At 40.5% G+C, this 19973-nt stretch overlaps 1 protein-coding gene across 2 annotated transcripts in view; it reads right to left on the bottom strand.

The window, feature by feature from the left end:
- Positions 1–3764: 3764 nt before the first annotated feature.
- GTF2F2 (general transcription factor IIF subunit 2) overlaps positions 3765–19973 on the bottom strand; it is a 169488-nt gene continuing 153279 nt past the window's right edge. For both annotated transcript variants that reach the window (XM_024569570.4, XM_045202408.3), the window contains one exon: positions 3765–7373. In XM_024569570.4, coding sequence (XP_024425338.1) covers positions 7254–7373 — 120 coding nt within the window. In that variant the 3' untranslated portion in view covers positions 3765–7253. The remainder of the gene's footprint in view (positions 7374–19973) is intronic.

The raw sequence follows: 19973 nt of genomic DNA on the forward strand, positions 1-19973 counted from the left end.
CTTTGAGCCAACTCAAGTGGATTTCTGCTTCTTACAAGTGAGAACCTTGAGTAGGACAGAGCTGAGCAATGACTGGGTGACAAATATTTCTTGAGTGCATGCAAGAGTGTGTAGAAGCAGGTGGGCCCGTAGCAGGGCAGGTGATACCATGAAGTCACATTGTGAATGGTCTTTTTCCAGCACACACGCGCGTGCGCATGCACACACGCGCGTGCGCATGCACACACACACACGCGCGTGCGCATGCACACACACACACACACAGGCCTAGTGCCTGCCATCCTCTCCACAGCGGGGTGTAGGTAGATGTGTGTGCAACCCAGCATGCACTGTAGTTGGGCCTGTGCCATGTGTACAAGTCCGAGTGAGAATAATGAAGCAACCCCTTTCCAGTCTTGGGATGGGCAAGACTGGAAGTCAAGACTGGCCAGGCCCATGGTTTAGAATTACAGCATCTTAAAACCAGGTCATTAAAGATCATCTTCACCAACCTCTCAGTAAGTACTGATACTCTTTTCTGATGACCAGCCCCTCTCCAGCCACTTCCCCTAAACCACACCACCAGGTTCCCCACCCCGAATTACTGGTAATAGCAACCGATTAAAAAGTCTGGCAAAAATAAGTATTAGAGATAGTGGGGAATGTGAAACTGCAGTTCTACCTTCCTTGCTTCTTTACTTACGCTTTTCTGGCACATGTGATGCTCTAGTCTTGATCGACAAACTCCCTTTTCTGTGTGTGAGGAAATCAACCAACTGGGCCCAAGTGAAAAGTTGTTTTAAAAAATGTTACTTAAAATAACTGTTTTCTTTCCTGTTCCTTCCCAAATGACTACTTGGCATCTATTTGCAACTGCATGCTACCTGAAACATCCACGTGCAGTGCTTTCATTTCAACATACTAAGCTTGCAGGCTAAGTTTGTGGACTTCCAGATGAGTATTTGTGTAGGTGGTTAATTAACAAAATATGATTTCAGAGCTGTTTGACATTATTAAGGTTTCACTTGCCCATGCTGTCGGGAGGTAATTAAAAGTTTCATTTTCTTTTTTTACTTTTTAAAAGATTTTATTTATTTATTTTCAGTGAGAAGGGAAAGAAGAAAGAAACACAGGGAGAGAAACATCGATGAACGGGAGAAATGTCAGTTGGTCACTTCTAGCATGCCCCAAGAGGGAACCTGGCCTGCAACCCAGTCATGTGCCCTGACTGGGAATCAAACTGATGACCCTTCCATTCACAGGCTGGTGCTCAAACAACTGAACCACACCAGCTAGGCAAGAGTTTCATTTTCTAAGAGGATATAAAGCATGGTGAGTAGTAAGGACTCAGCACCTCCAGAAGCTGCAGCTGAACAGGTCCATTTACTGGAGTTCGCTGCAAGGTTGGCCCATTTGCTCTCCTCCAGGATCCTGGGCTCCATGTAGAGATAAGGCTCCTCACCCAGAGGCAGGAGACCTGAGGGTTGTGACTGTTGTTGGGCTAGACACACTAGCAAAAGTTTCAGCTCAAGCTGACTTTAGTTCTAGCTTTAGCTTTTCCACAGTTCCACTGTGACAGGGTCAAGAACTTACTTTGGTTTTCTCTGCTTCAAAAATAGCACATATCTTACCTTCCACCTTCCTACTACATTAGGAAATAATTATTCAAAACTGCTTTCTCAAACATTTAGCAAATCAAAGAAGTGACATTCACTTCCCAAATTCGTTGTGGGATATGACTCAATCCACCGCTGCCTTTGTGGCCTCTCTCCTGTGGACGTAATTCAAGGCCTCAAACTCTGTATACACCAGGCACTTCCTTCCCTTTCGGAGATGAAATTTTACCTGTTAATCCTAGAATTTCTCAAGGCAACAGAGCAGGCCTCTAACACTGTAAACAGGCCCTGATGGGCTTCTCACCTCATTTCCTGAGAGGAGCAATCTGCAGGCTCCCAGAAGTGCAGTGCAGGATGAGGACTGAGTCTAACTCAGCACCCGGGGCTTCCCCACCACAGCACCTCAGGTGGCACCCAGGATGCAGCAGGGTGAAATTCAATAAATGTCTGATGAGGTGTAGCCTACCCTCTGAGCCTACGTTTTCTCTAGGGAAAGGGTCTTCCCTGATGGCAGGACTCAAGGTATTTCCTAACCCTCACACTGAATGCTGTAGAAATGGAGCATTCTGTATCGTTGGAACTGAAAAAGTATGTTGCAATGGGGGAATAATTGAATTGTTTGCATCATTTTGAACTTGTGTGTACAACTGAAGGAAGTTAGCCCTGCCTAGCTCCTCATCTATTTCATCTGGGCCCATGGTAAAATTACCTGACCTCCATGTTCTTTCATCAGACTGAGATTGTCCAGCCACATCCAAGGTGTGCATGGGCTCTCACCCCAACCATCAAGTGAAGTAAGGCTGCTCCGTAATCCCCTTGCACTTGTTCTTTCTGTATTTCCTGCCTCGACTCTTCAGACCCCTTCAAAACCCACCTCAGATACTAACTACTCTAAGGAGGTTTTCCTGATTCCCAAAAGATGCAATTAATCATTTCAGTCTCTGTCCTAGCTCCATATTTTATATATTTTGTGTATGTTAAAGTTAATACCGATAAAGTATTTTGTACGTATCATGGAGTGTTTTAAATGCTTTACATATGTTTACTTAATTTTTACCACAATTCTATGAGATAGATACTCTTAATATTTCTATTTTATAGATGAGGAAACTAAGGCATAGATGGCAAACAGCTTAGCCTAAGGCACAGGCTTTGAATCCAGGTAGCTCATAAAACATGCTGCCACATATTTCTATTGCTACACTTGATATATTAAGATGCCATCTATTTATTTCACAGTTTTCTTCAATACTGTAAGTTTCTAAAAGCAAAGGCTGTTTTATCTGTTCAGCTCTTAATTCTCATATCGGCAGTCTCAAGCTAATAAGACTTCCTATGTGCTCACTAAGCCATGGCACAGACCTTCCCCTGTGATCAGCCAAGTCAACAACTCTCTCATGAGTGTGGGACTGACTTTCACTGGGTGGTCTAGGATGTAAGTAAATCTAGTATACTGATCATCTGCAATCATTTCTGGGAAACAGCTCATCTGAATCTAGAGCAGGAAAAAAAAAAGGAGTATCATTCCACAACTAAGAGACTCCAGAACCTGAACAAGAACTGCAAACCAAATCTCTAAAGTCAAAACAACTCAGGTAGAATTCAGAATCCACTCTTTTTCTTTGATTCAGGAATGGTAACTCTTGAGATTCTGTTACCCATTAGTGAGGAGAAGTCAAATGTGAGAGAGATATGTAAATTATATCTTAATAATTATTAAAACAAAACCCAACCATGAAAGACTCTGGGCAAATAAATTACAGCTGTGGGTAATCAGCAAGTAGCACCCATGATTTATATATACATACGGGTAACTAAGAGCCTGTGCTCCAGAGTGACGTTCTAGGATCTGAATCAGCTCTGACCCTGACGACTGTATGACCAGGTTCTTTAGCCTCTTAGTACCTGAACATCTATGAAACACGGGTAAGAAGAGAACCTATGCTGTAAGGTTGACGTGAGGATTAAATGAGTTTTGAGTCCAGTGCTTAGCACAGTGCCCATACATAATAAGGGTCTAACAAACAAAAACTATTATTCTTCTTGCTTACTTAGTCAAGTAGGAAAAGAACTGGTAGCATATAAGGCACATTACCACAAACGCCCATCACCTTTACCCCTGCTGCCTGGCATACAACGGGCATTTCTGTGGATTTTTCACTGAATGAATGAATGGCCGAAGTGGTTCACAGGTTTTTGTTCAAGGGGAGAAACTAGAGTGGCAATCAGAAGTAAGGCTTAAATGTCATGAGCACTAGCCCAGTAAACTCTCTAATTCACCTTTCTATTAATGAGATTGATATATTGTAGACTTCCACTGTATGTATTCATAATTGTGATTCTTAGGCATTGTGTAAATCCTGTTGTGTCTTATAAATTATCAATGGTTACATTATATTCAAGGAAGTTTTAAAATTAAGTATATATTACTGCATTTAAATGCTTTAAAAGTTGGAAATCCACGTAGAGTCTAAATGGCAACGATGAATTAACTGGAATATTTTGATTAATTGTAACACTAAGTTCACACTTCAGGACCCACATGGCATTGTTACCTTTCTACACTCTCTATTTTCCACTAGACTATTATGCGTTCATATCCCACAGTGCCTGGAATATATTCATGGTCAATGACTACTTGCCAAATAAACAGCCACTGTGTTCCATGAACATACCAAATTAACATTTTTAGTCCAGTAACATATTCTTTTGGTGTACTTACATTTCCACACACAACAAAACAAAACAAAACAACAAAAACAAAAAACCTCTATCTTCTTAAGACCTTACAAATACAAATTTCAACATTTAAAAATATGGTAAATTTTAAGAAAATAATTCTTTAAAAACCTAAAATTTAAGCCTAAATTACTTCAAAGAATCTGCTTTAAACTGTAAGCTAAAGCATCTAAAAAGTTCTTAATTTAGATGATTTCTAACAAAATCAGATAAAAACTCTTAATTTTCGCCCTGGCTGGTGTAGCTCAGTAAATTGGGTGCAGCCTGAAAACTAAAGGGTAGCTGATTCGATTCCCAGTCAGAGCATATGCCTGGGTTTAGGGCCAGGTCCCTAGTAGGGGGCACGTGAGGGGCAACCAAACATTGCTGTTTCTCTCCCTCTCTTTCTCCTTCCCTTCCCCTCTCTCTAAAAATAAATAAAATCTTTAAAAAAACTTAATTTTCTTAAAATCAACTATTAAAGGCTCACACTGCTCATCTGTCAGAAGTTGCATCACACAACTGTGTTATGGACGGTGGTACCTGCTCAAAGTAGGAAGAAGAATGTGAGTATGTGAAAAGTCACGTTCAAAAGTGATCTCTCATACTTCCTGTCACACATTATGCAAATGAAACTATACTCAGGAACCTGCTCTGGACATACGTCAGAAAGAAAACTCAATCAAAAAGAGAAGCACCTTATCATCTCCTGGACTCTTACAAAAATGATAGGGAAGATGGCCAATGTATTGATATGAAAGGGGTGTCTGCAGCACACAAAGTCTTAATCCAAGGCAGCTCCCCTTCAGCTCAGTGCCCCATCCCCTGTCATATTCCACTGGGCTCCTTAACTCCGATGGAGGTCTAAAAGAATCCACTCTAAAGTCACACATCACACATCCTACCCGGGTACTTGAAGTATAACAGAAATTCAAATTTTAGCAAAAGGACCTTCACTTTAAAGAAGGGAGGTGGGCAGGGGTGTTTAGATGCACAGATTCAAGCACGGCTGCCGGAGATAAGATTGGGGGTGTAGGGGAGGGCAAGTTCTGGGAAAGTAAGCATACTTTCGTACTCACTTTGCCCTAAGGGTAGCATTCCTCCAAAGAGGGAGCAGTACTCATAAAGGTATGTATGGTGGGCAGGAAAGTTCTATAAAATGGACATTATTTCTCAGCATTATTTCTGAGGATTTTATGAGATATTTTAGAGCATTTAACACATTGTCAGGCACATAAGGACCTGAAAAGTGTTTACTCTTACTTCACTGATGTATACCAACATTGATCAAAATATGCTTCAATGAAAATTTGTTCACAGATCCTGAAGAACTGCAACTCTGCTGAAACCCACAAGAGCTGCTTATAATACAACAGAGCAAATTCTGTTTTCTTTTTTAAGATGTATCACCTTAGAAGTTACTGTGGCAACATGTAATTTAAAATCTTTCCAATGCCCAGAAATCATAATCTTATTACATTTTGACAGTTAAAACATGCCCTAAATGCGTGTACTGGCTGAGTTTTAACAATCTCAGCTATTATATAAGGCCTTCCTGTAGGTATATCAGCCTTTCTCTCAATCTCACAATGGTTTAGGGTTTAGGATTTTTACTTCCTCATTTCTGGTTGTCAAAAGCATGTTATCAGAGTAAGAGAGTCCTGAAATAAAAGAATAAAACCAGCCCTGGCTGGTGTGACTCAGTGGATTGAGTCCCGGCCTGTGAACCATAAGATCACTGGTTTGATTATCAGTCAGGGCACATGTCTGGGCTGCAGGCTCGATCCCCAGTAGGGGGTGCATGAGAGGTGACCAATTGATGTATCTCTTCCACATAGATGTTTCTCTCCCTTTCTTTCTCCCTCCCTTCCCGCTTTCTAAAAATAAACAACAACAAAAAATCTTTATGAAAAGAAAGAATATGGAAACACAGGTAGAAGGGAATCTCTTCCACGGCCAATATTTTAGTAATGATTAAGAAAGCAATTCCAAAAAACTAATCAGGAATGACACCAGTCTACCACACAGATTAGCTATCCTATTGAAAGGTAACAAGTGTTTAAGAGACTCTAAGTGTTTAAAAGACTCAAGCAGATACTGTCAGGTATGATGAGCTAAAGGTAACTAAAATAAGCTGAAAAAAAAACAGGTTTGCAGAAGTATCAAAGTATGACTTCAAATGACACACAGCTCTGATATGGAAATGCTATTAGCAGCCACCAAGTTCCACCTGGTAGGCACTGTCACCACAAAAACAAAAGGCAGGGGTAGAAGACACAGGTGTGTTTCAGAGCAGTTCCAAACATAAAAAGACAAGGTTTTGGAAAAGTTATATGCTACAAACCAAGTACACAACAGGCATCAAGAATTCTCAGTCCTACACAGATTTATCACACCATTATCCACTTGCTTCCTGACACCAAGTCTCAAATAATTAAGAATTGGAAGACAATGGGGAAATGGTTTGCTTCCCACACCAGAACAAAGCAGGATAAGACAACTGGAGGCGGGGAAGGAAAACGGGACCACCTTCCTTAATCAGGATTTATTTTACAGTGAGAATGCAAGGATAAAAATTTTCTTAGTGCAGTGGCACTCAACCTCAACATTCTGGTGTTCTGCTGTTAAAAAATCAAATAATACAGAAAAATATTTATCTCCGTGGATAGTTATTTCCTTGATTTGCTTTAATTACATAACCTCTTATCCCCATCATGAATAATATGATTTAATACAAGTTAAGCCTATAAATAAATTTGTTATTTCTCTTCAAAAAACAAGTAACTTTTCAAGAATTATTGTTTAAAAAATTTACCTAGAGAAATTATAGTATCAGTCATTTTACCGCTGTAACAGATGGTGTTCAAGTGCTCAAGTACCAACGCAGTATGCTTAACACATCACCCTTGAGTTCTGTCAGCATGCTGGCTGAGAGTCTTCTTAATCACTCTTTTCTTCTCCTTGATAGTGTCTGTATTCTGGTTTCAGCTCCCATGTGTTTTTGTGGATCCCTTTTACATTTTGAATACCAATTTCTTTTAAGATTTCTTTCAGGTAGCCCTAAAAAAACAACCCAAAACAAACAAACAAAAACCCCAAAGAGATGAGATTGTGAAGGCAGGAAACAAAATTTAACATAAAATGATACACCAAACCACATTTTATAAGAAATAAAAATTATGAGCCTCTAAGTGCAACAAGGTTTCTCTATGAAGAGGTTCAATAAACTGCCTCTCGATTCTACACATGCAATATATGATAACTGCATTTGCTATATGATCATCTACATTAAAGAGGTTGGAAGTCCTGAATGACAACCTGAGAATTAAGAAAAGCTTAGAAAATTACTGGTGCCCAATGCTTACTAAGATGACCTGTACACCAAGTGTAACCTGCCCCTGAGTTCAGTGGCCTCAGTTCACAGAGAGAGTGATTTTTGAACCAGTCATTTCAGAAGCAGTGGCACATAAACATGACAAATATTTTTGGAACAATAATATTCTATGAGGCAAGCACATGACAGGTATCCAGAATTCTCAGTTCTACACCGAGTTTTCAAATTTGCTCTCAGATCACTTATTTTTCCTGTGTAATAAGGAAAGTCATTTTTGTCTTTACTATTGTTATCTTGGCGAAGCTTGTCAAGACCGAGTGAGGATAAGAAGTAATAGTAAGTCATCCTAAAATCCTGGGGCTGCAGCTTTGTTGTGTGTGGCTCCTCTGAAGAAAGGAACGAGGCAAGCAGATAGCTATTGCAGGACAGAACTCTGCATTCTGGTATTTCAGGTTCCTGAAAATTCAACAGATACTAATACCAAATGATGACTAGGTTCATGGAAATGATGGCTATGATAAATGTAATACTAAATCCTACCTCTGCTTGCCAATGTCCAAGGCCAAAAGCATCCACTCTAAACCAGTATAAATTACAGTACTTTACCTCCTTCTTGGAGCAGACAGAAAAGTTAATCATTTAGAAGTGATTGTTTTTTCCTGCTACAGAACAAACCAATCCAAAAATAATGTTTGTGTGTATGTTTCAAAAAACCAGTTACAGTATTATAGTGACTTATCCCTTTGATGAAAGATGTTAACACTTTATTTATTGAAATGAGGCACTGATTAGAAAAATGACTGATAAGCTCTTACCTAGATAGTGTTTAAGGCAGTGCCCTTCTTGAGTGCGGTGCTAGACTACCTGCATCAGAACCGCATGGGATGCTTGTTAAATAAGCCCCATTTTAGGCCTACTGAATCAAACTCTCTGGGGCCAGGCCCGAGTATCTGCATTTCCAAAAGCCCCTAAGAGACTCTGATTTTACTCAAGTTCCACAGCATCTGCTCTAAGGATTCTCCTAGCTCTAATATTCTAGGATTTTTGAGTCTCTGAAGTGTTCTCTGAACCCCATCATTGCTGGAGATTATGCATTAACCAACGTAACCTAACACCACCTTACATTGGTATAATACTCTACAGTTTATAAAGTCCTCTTATTTAGGAGTAGGTTGTCACCTAGAAATGGCAGCTGATTAGCACTGGAACAACGTGCACACGAGTTCCTTCTGTGGCCCTCGGTGGGCTCAGTTCTACCATGTGAGCAGCTTTCCCATTTCTGCGGCCAGCTCCCAGCAGGTGGCAGCAATGAATCAAATGAGGTTTGGGTTTCCCCAGGAGGAGGCTTGTGGGCCTCCCAGTCCTGCAGCTGGCTTTACCAAAGGACCCTTGTGCATGAGTAAGCCAAAAGGCTTGAGACATCCAGGTCATGTGCATGTGTGCCATCTGTCACTTCAAATTACATTTAGAAAATGGGACACCTCATAAACTACTAATTAAACAGAATTCATAAATGGAAAATGATGGATTGGCCACAAATGATCTTCAGTTTAGATGCCAAGAATGACATCTTTGTAAAACTGCAAAGAATGATTTATTGTGAGACTGGCTAAGACCCTGTGCACAATCATGCAACTGTGGATGCTCTGTGTCATTGCATCCACATTGCTCTGTGGATGCAATGTGTCAAAAATGAACAGAGCAATCACCATGAGTACTACGGTTGCCTGATAGAAGCTCTCTTGATTTCAAGTCTAGTGTGCCCATTTATAATCTAAATATAGAACATGAAAAGCCTAAAAAAGGGTTAAACACAAAATATTAAGAAAGTCTTAAGTGTAAAAATTCAGTTGCTTTCATGTGTAGTCCACCTTTATTTTACTAAACTAGTGTATCAAAAGGTTATGGAACATTTATTTTTAAAAGAAAACGTCACTTTTTTTCCTTTTTGCAATAAGCATGGAATGACATATTCATAGACTATCAATTTATTACATTAGGTAACAAGTCGGGATTAGGGTCACATTATCTAGCCATGGTAGATTTTTTTTTTTTTTTTTTTTTGGCAGGGGGTTGGGGGGAGGAAGACAACCCTCTACATTTCCAAATGTAGTTTTTATATACAGTTGTATGACATTACCAACTGCAACCTAAGACCATTTTACTCTAACCAAATGAGTTAACTTGGCACCAAGCATTAGCTGAGAAAGTAGTAGTAATGATAGGGAAAAACAAGGTCAGAAAACCCCTGAAGGAAAGACACAAGCAGGTAACAGTGAGATGCTATCATTCCTCTGTTTAAAATTTTTCAATGACTTCCCCTTAGGCCTATAGGTTAAATTCCTAACTCTTTGCAGGAATCCACTCAGGTCTGCTTTTTTTAACCTTTGGCTTCACCTTCTAATACTTCCCTTTATATATACTTGCCATTTCTTTGTCTGTAGGCTTCTAGTTTTTTCCATATGCTGTTCCCTTTTCTTGTAATGTTTATCCCCCCTCCCCAAATCTAAACCCCTCATCCTTTAAGATTCGGCACAAATGTCACTTTCTCAGGGAAACTTTTCCTAACAGTCCCAGCTCTCAATAATATAGTCTTCATGATATATTATAACCCTTTATTTAAATGTCTATCTCTCCCATCAAACCATGTTCCTATTATAGTGCCTGCCTGCACATTACAGAGGCTTAGCCCACTTATGCAGAATGGACAGGGTATGCTTAAGAGTAAACAAAGGAACTAAGAGAATTGAAGGGGGTGCTTGAGGGGATATGACTTACAAGGTATAGGGATAAACTAAGGTAATTCTAGTTCTTTTCTGTTTTAAAAAGGAGCTACTATAAAGGACACAAGGACAAAATCAAGGGGGAGGGTAAAGGTGGGGGAGGGAGGTAGGATTGGCTGGGGTTGGGTGGAGGGACGCGGAGAAAATGCAGACAATTGTAACTGAATAAAAATTAAAAAATAAATAAATAAAAAGGATTTTATTTACTTATTTTTTGTAGAGAAGGGAGAAGGGAGGGAAAAATCCATGTGAGAGAGAAACACCCATCTGTTGCCTCTTATACACACCCTGACCAGGGACCGAACTTGCAATCCAGGCATGTGCCCTGACCAGGAATCGAACCAGCTACCTTTTGCCACACTGGTCAGGGCTCTAGTTCTTTTCATTTTTAGAATTCAGGCTCTAATTAACTTATAGGGCAATGACCCAGCTGGAGAAATAAAAGTTGATTCATTAAATTGTTTACCTGAATTTGAATAACATTTATTACTGAAATCTGTATTATAGTGCTAAAATATTGTTGGAGACAAAGCCAACTGAGGGGGAAACTTAAAGGTTCCAATAGGATTGAAGAGTAACTTTCCTTTTTAAAAACTCATATATTCACACAAATATTTATTTTAGCACCTACTATGTGCCAGATAGAGTGGTACAAGTCAGTTTTTATCCTCACAGAGTTTACAGTTTAAGATAAGGATATGTGGGGCAGGAGGTTTAGGGTGTACAACAGGCAATCATGAAATAACACAGAAGCAGAGTAATAAGAACATATACACAGGATATTATGGGAGCACTGAGAAAGGGCACCTAACCCGGCCTGAGTCAAGATGTTAGGTTGTTTGAAGGTATATATTTGATCACTTGAATTGAATGGTAATTCTGTGCAGATATCAAGAAAAACTACTTCTCCTTCTCTTACTTATTCTAAACATTGACTTTTTAATGTGATCTTTTGCCTACTTGTATTTTAAACAAAGGAGTCTAGAACTGAACAGATCACCTTTATGTCATATAAAATTAGAGATTTCTAATTGCTGACTCTGTGCAGTGCTGCAGAACAAGATCTGAATAAACTGGCTGAGGTCCAGCAGTTCTTCATCAAAGGGATGTGTGGGAGAGTATTTACAGTAAGTCTTCATGCGGAGAAAAAAGGGGTAGAATATTACAGCTTCCTTGGAAGGAAAAGGCAAAGCACACACTGAACCAAAGAAGTGAAGTGACAGGATATAGTTTGCATTTGTGAGTAAAGACACAACTGTGGTGGCTAAAAAGCCAGAAACCCACAGATGAAATTCCTAATCCCTCTCCAAGATCAAGATAAACCTATGTAGAATCATAAGGCACCACAGCTCACTATTTTAGTGTCTTTTTCTCCTTCCTTCCCTTCCTCTAACCCCAGCCATTTCTACTCTCTGCCAACCAAATGGAGGATTTATCTGCATTTCATTTTATCAGGAATTTCAGTCTTAAGCATTATGAAAATAATTCCTAGAAGTAGATCAAAAAGATTTACCTTTGATAGAAAGCTGATCATCAAGTAATACTGCTTAAAGTAGTAAGCCAATAATACAACTCTACTAGACTTCTACTCACAAAAGGTTCCCAAGAAGATTGGAATGAATATGCAATATGCAAATCTACACCAAAAACGACAGCACTGGTTAATGCCGTCACCAAAGGGAAATCACTCTACGCGTATGCTTCTTATAAAGTGATCCAAGGGCAAGAGGGGCATTACCAGTTCTGTAATAATGTCAAAGTATCACTTCATGTTTATGTGATTTTTGTGTGTGTGTCTGTGACTCCTTTAAGCAAGGTCAACAGAGAACTTCCTGATGAAGATGTTAGTGGCTCCAAGGCACAAAATTCTTGCATTAAAAAAATAAACTACACTTTAGGCATAAGGTGTGAAGCAAGGTGACTGCTTTACATACAGAAAACTGTGAATAGGAGAGGGAAGGTGATGCTGGGGACAGCTATGGAACATGGGCCACCTCAGCATTTTTCTCCTTTTTTCCTTTTTTGGTTTCACCTCTGCTTTTCTACTAGATCCTGGCCCTGTCTTCCTCTCAGGGTCCCACTGGCTGTATTCCTCTCATTGTAAAACTCTTAAGAAGCAGAGAGATGATGGGTAATGAAATGGTCAAAGCACAAACTCCACCCTGCAACCCCTGGCCTACCTTACGGCTTCATCCAAGTTCTGAGAAAACAAGTCATTACTGCATTAATATTTGTGTACTGGTAAGTCATTTTCATCTATCTGGATTTGGCAAAAGATTCAACTTCATCTATCTAGATTTGGCAAAAGATTGACATGTTTGCATTAAATAAAGTTTCCTTCCTTTGGGACAAAACTTTAATTTTAACCTCTTGCTTAATGATACTTTCTAAACTATATTATTTATATGCTGAATGTAATATAACCTTAGAATATGGGTAGTTATTCCAAGGCTGGGATATGATGGCTTTGAACTGGGAAAAAAGTGTGTGTGTATGTCTATATATATTTAACGTTGAAACTGTTAACAAGGAAAATACAGAGATATCCAAAACTTAATAGATAAAGATGAAAAAAATAAAATTCCAGTTGGAATGTAAATATGATTTCTTGCATGTAGAACCATGGCAACTATATTACCGCATTTGGTGTGAGGTATAGTTTGAAACGTAAAAAAATATAAGAAGATACCAATTTTCATAGTTATTATTTGTTTACTTGAAAATGTTGCTAGAAACTAAATGGCACACAAAAAGACTCTCTAGGTACAAATTTTACCAAGAGAGAATTTTCGTAAATTACCTAGCATTCCCAATGATGAAGCATTACTTACCTTATGATAGTTGGAATAGAGAGTAAAAGTTTTTGCTGGCTAAGGATTAAAGAAGGGTTGATGACAATCTGGCAGTTCCTCAGGTTAAAAAGTTACCAAAATGATCCAGCAATTTTACTCCCAAGAGAAATAAAAACTTATCTTTACACATAAACTTGTACATGAATGGTCTTAGCAGCTTTATTCATAACAGTCAGAAAGTGAAAACAGTTCAAATGCTCATTCATGAGTGATGGATAAACAAAACGTTGTATAACTTATTTGAATATAATAAGTTATATTGGTATATAATGGTATACAATTATACCATATAATGGTATACTATTTGACAATAAAAAAGAACAAAATGCTGACACGTGCCACAAAATGGATAAAATGTGAAAATATTATTGATGCCTAAATGAAAAAAGCCAGTCATAAGAGATCACGTACTATATGATTCCATTTATATGAAATGTCCAGGGCAGGCAAATCTATAGAGACAGAACGCAGATCAGAAGTTGGATAGGTTCCAGCGTAAGGGGAAAAGAGGAATGATTGTTAATAGGTACAGAGTTGCCCTCTGGAGTGAAGACAGTGTTCTAAAATCGACTGGTTAATAGATATGCGACTCTGTGAATATACTAAAATCCACTCAACCATAACTTAAAAATACAGTGTAACTTGTACTGAAAATAAAGGTTTTCAGTTCCGGGGGCAGGGGGGAGCAGAAAAAAAGACCTCTTGAGGTCTAACAACAAATTAATAAAACACCATCTCTTTAATTATTAAATTATCGTGGGTACAGTAATATGTCCAACAGTGGCTAGTTCTGTGTGTATCAGCTCATATGTAGTGGAAAAATGATGGAATTAGAATATCTGTTTTGGGACAGTCTATATAGAAAGAATAGCTTATAAAGCTGCAATAGAGAACTGAAGAAAGCCAGCCCAGCTGGTACTACAAGGTCTTCTGCCTACAGGCTTATCCTCTGGTATCTCAGTTCCCCTTCCCAGGCAGAGAAACTGGAAGGCTTCAAACACTTATCTAAATCCATAATGTTTCCTTTAACTCAGAGACCAACGCAAAGAAAATGATTTCTTTCCTGAGACAACTTCCACAAGAATGGTAAGCCTAAAAACAAGTCCTAGCTTGTTCAGGGAATAAATAAAGAATTCAGAAGAAAGCAATTAACAAGCTTAGAAACTTATTTTACCTCCCTTTAAATCAAAAGGGACTGGAAAAGTGGGGAAGATTTTATGGGTAATGGCAATTTTCTATTCTTTTCTTTTTTTAAATATATTTATTGAGTATGCTATTACAGTTGTCCCATTTCCACCCCCCTCACTCCACTCCATCCTGCCCACCCCCTCCTTCCCACATTCCCCCCCTATAGTTCATGTCCATGGGTCATACTTGTAAGTTCTTTGGTTTCTACATTTCCTACACTATTCTTACCCTCCCCCTGTATATTTTCCACCTATCATCTATGCTACTTATTCTCTGTACCTTTCCCCCCCTCTCCCCCTCCCACTCCCCTGTTGATAACCCTCCATGTGACCTCCATTTCTGTGGTTCTGTTCCTGTTCTAGTTGTTTGCTTAGTTTGCTTTTGTTTTTGTTTTAGGTGTGGTTGTTAATAAGTGTGAGTTTGCTGTCATTTTTACTGTTCATGTTTTTTATCTTCTTTTTCTTAGATAAGTCCCTTTAACATTTCATATAATAAGGGCTTGGTGATGATGAACTCCTTGAACTTAACAATATCTGAGAAGCACTTTATCTTCCCTTCCATTCTAAATGAGAGCTTTGCTGGTTACAGTAATCTTGGATGTAGGTCCTTGCCTTTCATGACTTGGAATACTTCTTGCCTGTAAGGTCTCTTTTGAGAAATCAGCTGACAGTCTTATGGGAACTTTGTAGATAACTGTGTCCTTATCCCTTGCTGCTTCTAAGATTCTCTCCTTCTCTTTAATCTTGGGTAATGTAATGATGATGTGCCTTGGTGTGTTCCTCCTTGGGTCCAGCTTCTTTGGGACTCTCTGAGCTTCCTGGACTTCCTGGAAGTCTATTTCCTTGGCCAGATTAGGGAAGTTCTCCTTCATTATTCGTTCAAATAAGTTTTCAATTTTTTGTTCTTCCTCTTCTCCTTCTGGCAACCCTATAATTTGGATGTTGGAACGTTTCAAGATGTCCTGGAGATTCCTAAGCCTCTCCTCATTTTTCCGAATTCTTGCTCCTCCATTCTTTTCTGGTTGGATGTTTCTTTCTTCCTTCTGGTCCACACCATTGATTTGAGTCCCAGTTTCCTTCGCATCACTATTGGTTCCCTGTACATTTTCCTTTGTCTCTCTTAGCATAGCCTTCATTTTTTCATCTAGTTTTTGACCAAATTCAACCAATTCTGTGAGCGTCCTGATTACCAGTGTTTTGAACTATGCATCTGCTGGGTTGGCTATCTGTTTGTTGCTTAGTTGTATCTTTTCTGGAGCTTTGATCTGTTCTTTCATTTGGGCCATGTTTTTTGTGTTGGCACGCCTGTTAGGTAAAGGGGCGGAGCCTTAGGTGTGCACCAGGGTGGGGTAATGCTGGTCTCTGTGCTGTGACTCTGTACGTGGGGGAGGGGTGGAGAGGGAGCAATGGCGCCTGCTCCACTCTCTGCCCGATTTCAGTCACTCCCTTTGCTACCCACAATCAAATTGGGCCCCTCTGGTGCTGGTTCCCGAGTGGGTGGGCTTGTGCACACTCTAGGTCCCTGTGGGTCTCTCCAATGACCTCAACTGTGAGGCTGGGAGTTTCTCCTGCTGCCGCCCCAACCCCCACGAGTGTTTTCACTCAGAGGTTTGAGGCTTTATTTCCCTGTGCTGGAGCCCTGGGTTGGGCAGTCTGCTTCACTCCCCTGCCGTTCGTCCCGGTTTATCTGTGCACAAATGTGGGGCCACAGGGTCTGCTAGTGGTCGGACTGCCTGCCCCGTTCATCCCACACTCCGCCAGTCTTGGTCCCACCAGGGCAAGGCGAGTCCTCTCCGCCCCAGCTGCCCGTCTCGGCCCCTCCTACTGGTCTGCATGAATGTTTATTTTTTATCTCCTTGGTGTCGGACTTCCTTGCCGTTGGATTTTCTGTCAGTTCTGGTTGTGCGAGGAGGCGCAGTGTGTCTACCTACGCCTCCATGTTTGTTCTCTCTTCACAGTTTTCAAATTAAATATAAATATTGATGCCTACTGCTTAAATGAAAATTCTATGAAACTTATGTATATAAATAAATGCCAAATTTTGTTTACTGGGTGCCTATGTTAGATATTGCTTTTATCAACATAATATCTCAAGTAAAATCTGGACTTAATTGGTTAAGTTAGTAAACTTACCCCAACTTTTAACTCATTCAGAAAATGGTAAAAGAAACCTTGCTGGTGTGGCTCAGTGGATTGAGTGCCGACCTACAAATCAAGGGGTCGCCAGTTCAATTCCCAATCCGGGCACATGCTTGAATTGCAGGCCAGGTACCCAGTAGGCGGCACGCAAGAAGCAACCACACCTTGACGTTTCTCTCCCTCTCTTTCCCTTCCCCTCTCTCTAAAAATAAATAAAATCTTAAAAAAATATATGGTAAAAAGATTTAAAAGAGGATGAAATAAACCATATATCAAAAGACAAAACGGCCCTGGCTGGTGTGGCTCAGTGGATCGGGCACCAGCCTGCAAACCAAAGGGTCATCAGTTCAGTTCCCAGTTAGGGCAGATGCCTGGGTTGTAGGTCAGGTCTGCAGTGGGAGGCACACAAGAAGCACACAGTGATGATTTTCTCTCCCTCTTTCTCTCTCCCTTCCCCTCTCTCTAAAAATAAACATATTAATAAAATCTTAAAAAAAATAAATGAGAGAAAACGTTACTATCCCATTATAAACTTGGTAGTAGATCTACTGAATGTTTCCTATGAACATTCTATTCTTAAGAAAAATATTACAGTTCATAAATATTTAAATTTCATCCATTTATATTTAAACATAGTTAATAATTTATTTTAGTATGACATCTCATATTCTAAAACTTTTAACTAAAGCTCCACACTTCGTAAGTTAGCAAATAATTATTTTAAGCAAACAGGAGTCTTGGACTTTCAGTCAAGATGGTGGCATAGGCATACATGGCTCACCTCCTTGCACAACCACATCAAAATTACATCTAAAATGTAGAACAACCATCACTCAGGAACGTCAGAAATTGATCTGAATGGAAGCCTGATAATTATGAAACTGAGATGGTTGGAAGTCTGACAACTACAGAATTAAAGAAACCACATCTACCCAGACTGGTAGGAGGGATGCAGACACGAACAGGCTGGTCCCATACCGACATGGATAAAAGTCTGGGGATGATAACTTGGGAGTGAGGAGGCTCAGACCCATATCAGGTCCCCCAGCCCAGGAGTCCAGTGTCAAGAAGGTAAGTTCCCACAACTTCTAGCTGTAAAAACCAGGGGGTATTGAGTCAGTGGAAGAAAGTCCTGGATCCCCAAGCAGTTCCTCTTAAAGTACCCATACGGACTTAGACTCACTCCCTCTGAGGTCTGGAACCAGGGTAGCAGCATGAAAGGTTCCAATGGTATACAGGGAGAAACTGAAGTGTTGGCATCAAGGTGAGCAGAGGTCACAGAATTTGCTAAATTCTCCCCCAACAGCGCTGGTAAGGTCATGCCATGTCAGAGACATCATCAACCTGGCTAATACTGTGTGACCTGCCTTGGAGATTGCCAGAGGCTCTGCCCCTCCCAATTTACAGGCCCACCCAAGCTGCTTTTTCATAAGAATAGTTGGCCTTGGCTCCTAAAACCTATCAAACAAGAAACAGATGGCTTCAGTGAGCCCTAGAGACAGCCAGATTAGATTTATAGCTTGGCTTTGCCAATCTCCAAGCCCAGGACAAGCAGAAGTCATCTCAGATTGCTTACAGCTCAGGTAGGGTGGCCCTGGGCAAATAAGTGTGGGTTGACATTGGTCTGCAATTGGGAAATCCCAGGGCCAGCACACCCAGTGGACAGCTACAGATCATGTCTGAGCACTACCACCCTGCCCCTGCACAGCTGATCCTCCACGGAGGGTGGAGGTTGGTGATCAGTGGTCACAGCCTGTCCCTGCAGCTGACTGGCCTAGGTAAATCCCTCCCATTGGTCTGCAAACAGCACACAAAGGGTACATCTCAAGTACCCAGCTTGGGTGATAGGGGAGGCTGTGCCACTGGACCCTACAAGACACCCGATACATTAGGACATGCTATTAAGACACAGAGTCATAGCAGCTCTACCTAATACATAGAAGTAAATAGTGGGAGGCTGCCAAAATGAGCAGATAAAGAAACTTGGCCCAAATTAAAAGAACACATCGAAACTCCACAAAAATAACCAAACAGAAGGGAGATAAGCAATCTATCCGCTGCAGAGTCCAAAACATTGGTATAAGAATACTTAAGGAACCCTGTGAGGTCATCAACAGCATAAAAAAGATCCAGTCAGAAATGAAGGACACAGTATGAAATAAAGAACAATTTACAGGGAAACAGTAGAGTGGATGAAGGTGAGAATCAAATCAATTATACGGAACATAAAAAGGAAACAAAAACTACCAATCAGAAGTGTAAGAAGAAAAAAAGAATCCAAAAGAAACCTGTGGATAATGTGAGCAACCTCTGGGACAACTTTAAGAGGTCCAACACTCACCTCATAGGGGTGTAAGAAGGAGAAGAGAAAGAGCAGGAAATTGGAAATCTATTTGAAAAAATGATGAAAGAAAATTTCCCTAATCTGGTGAAGGAAACAGATGTGCAAGACCAGGAAGCACAGAGTCCCAAACAAGATGGATGCAAAAAGGCCCATGCCAAGGCGCATCATAATTAAAATGCCAAAGGTCAAAGATAGAGAATCTTGTTGACTCTCACCTAAGATGGTCACTTTGTCTCCTCGCACAACCATACGAAGGATAACAAATAGTCTAAAGACAAAAAACAACCAAAACTGCCAGAAAATCAAACTGTATGGAAGTCTGACAACCAAGGATTTAAAGAAGCAACAATCATCCACACAGGTAGGAGGCGCAGAGAGGAGGCAGTGTGGCACAGCAAGGCGCTGGTGGCGGTCAGGCAGCTGCAGCAGTGGCCCATGGAATGGGCAGTCCCACACTAATATACAGTTGATACAAACTGGGAGTGACAACTGTGGAGTGAGCGATCCCTGCCCCAAGCTAGACCCACTGTTCTAGTGACGGGAAAATAAAGCCTCATAACCTCTGGCTGTAAACCAGTAGGGGTTAGCGTGGTGGAAGAAACCACTGGTCTCTCAGGAGAGTTTGTGTAAAGGGCCCAGGGTGCTAGAACATCCACAAACTCACCCACTCTGGGAATCAGCGTGAGGGCAGCAACTAGAAGGGCACCAGATGCTATGGGAAGTGGAGGAAGTGACTGGAAACAGGGTGAGAGCCAAGCAAGAGGCACTGTGCCCTCTCTGACCTCTCCTCCACCACAGTGGCAAACTGGGCTGCCCTGGCCTGATGAATACCTAAGGCTCCATCCCTTATAACATAACAAGTGCACCAAGCATGGGAATCAAAGCAGCTTTACCTAATACACAGAAACTCAGGGAGGCTGCCAAAATGAAGAGACAGGTAGATAAGGCCCAAATGAAGGAATGGATTAAAATTGCAGAAAAAGAACTAAGTGACACAGACATAGCCAATCTATCAGATGCA

The sequence above is a fragment of the Desmodus rotundus genome, chromosome 13 (genome assembly GCF_022682495.2).
Source record: "Desmodus rotundus isolate HL8 chromosome 13, HLdesRot8A.1, whole genome shotgun sequence".
Taxonomy (NCBI): Eukaryota; Metazoa; Chordata; class Mammalia; order Chiroptera; family Phyllostomidae; genus Desmodus; species Desmodus rotundus.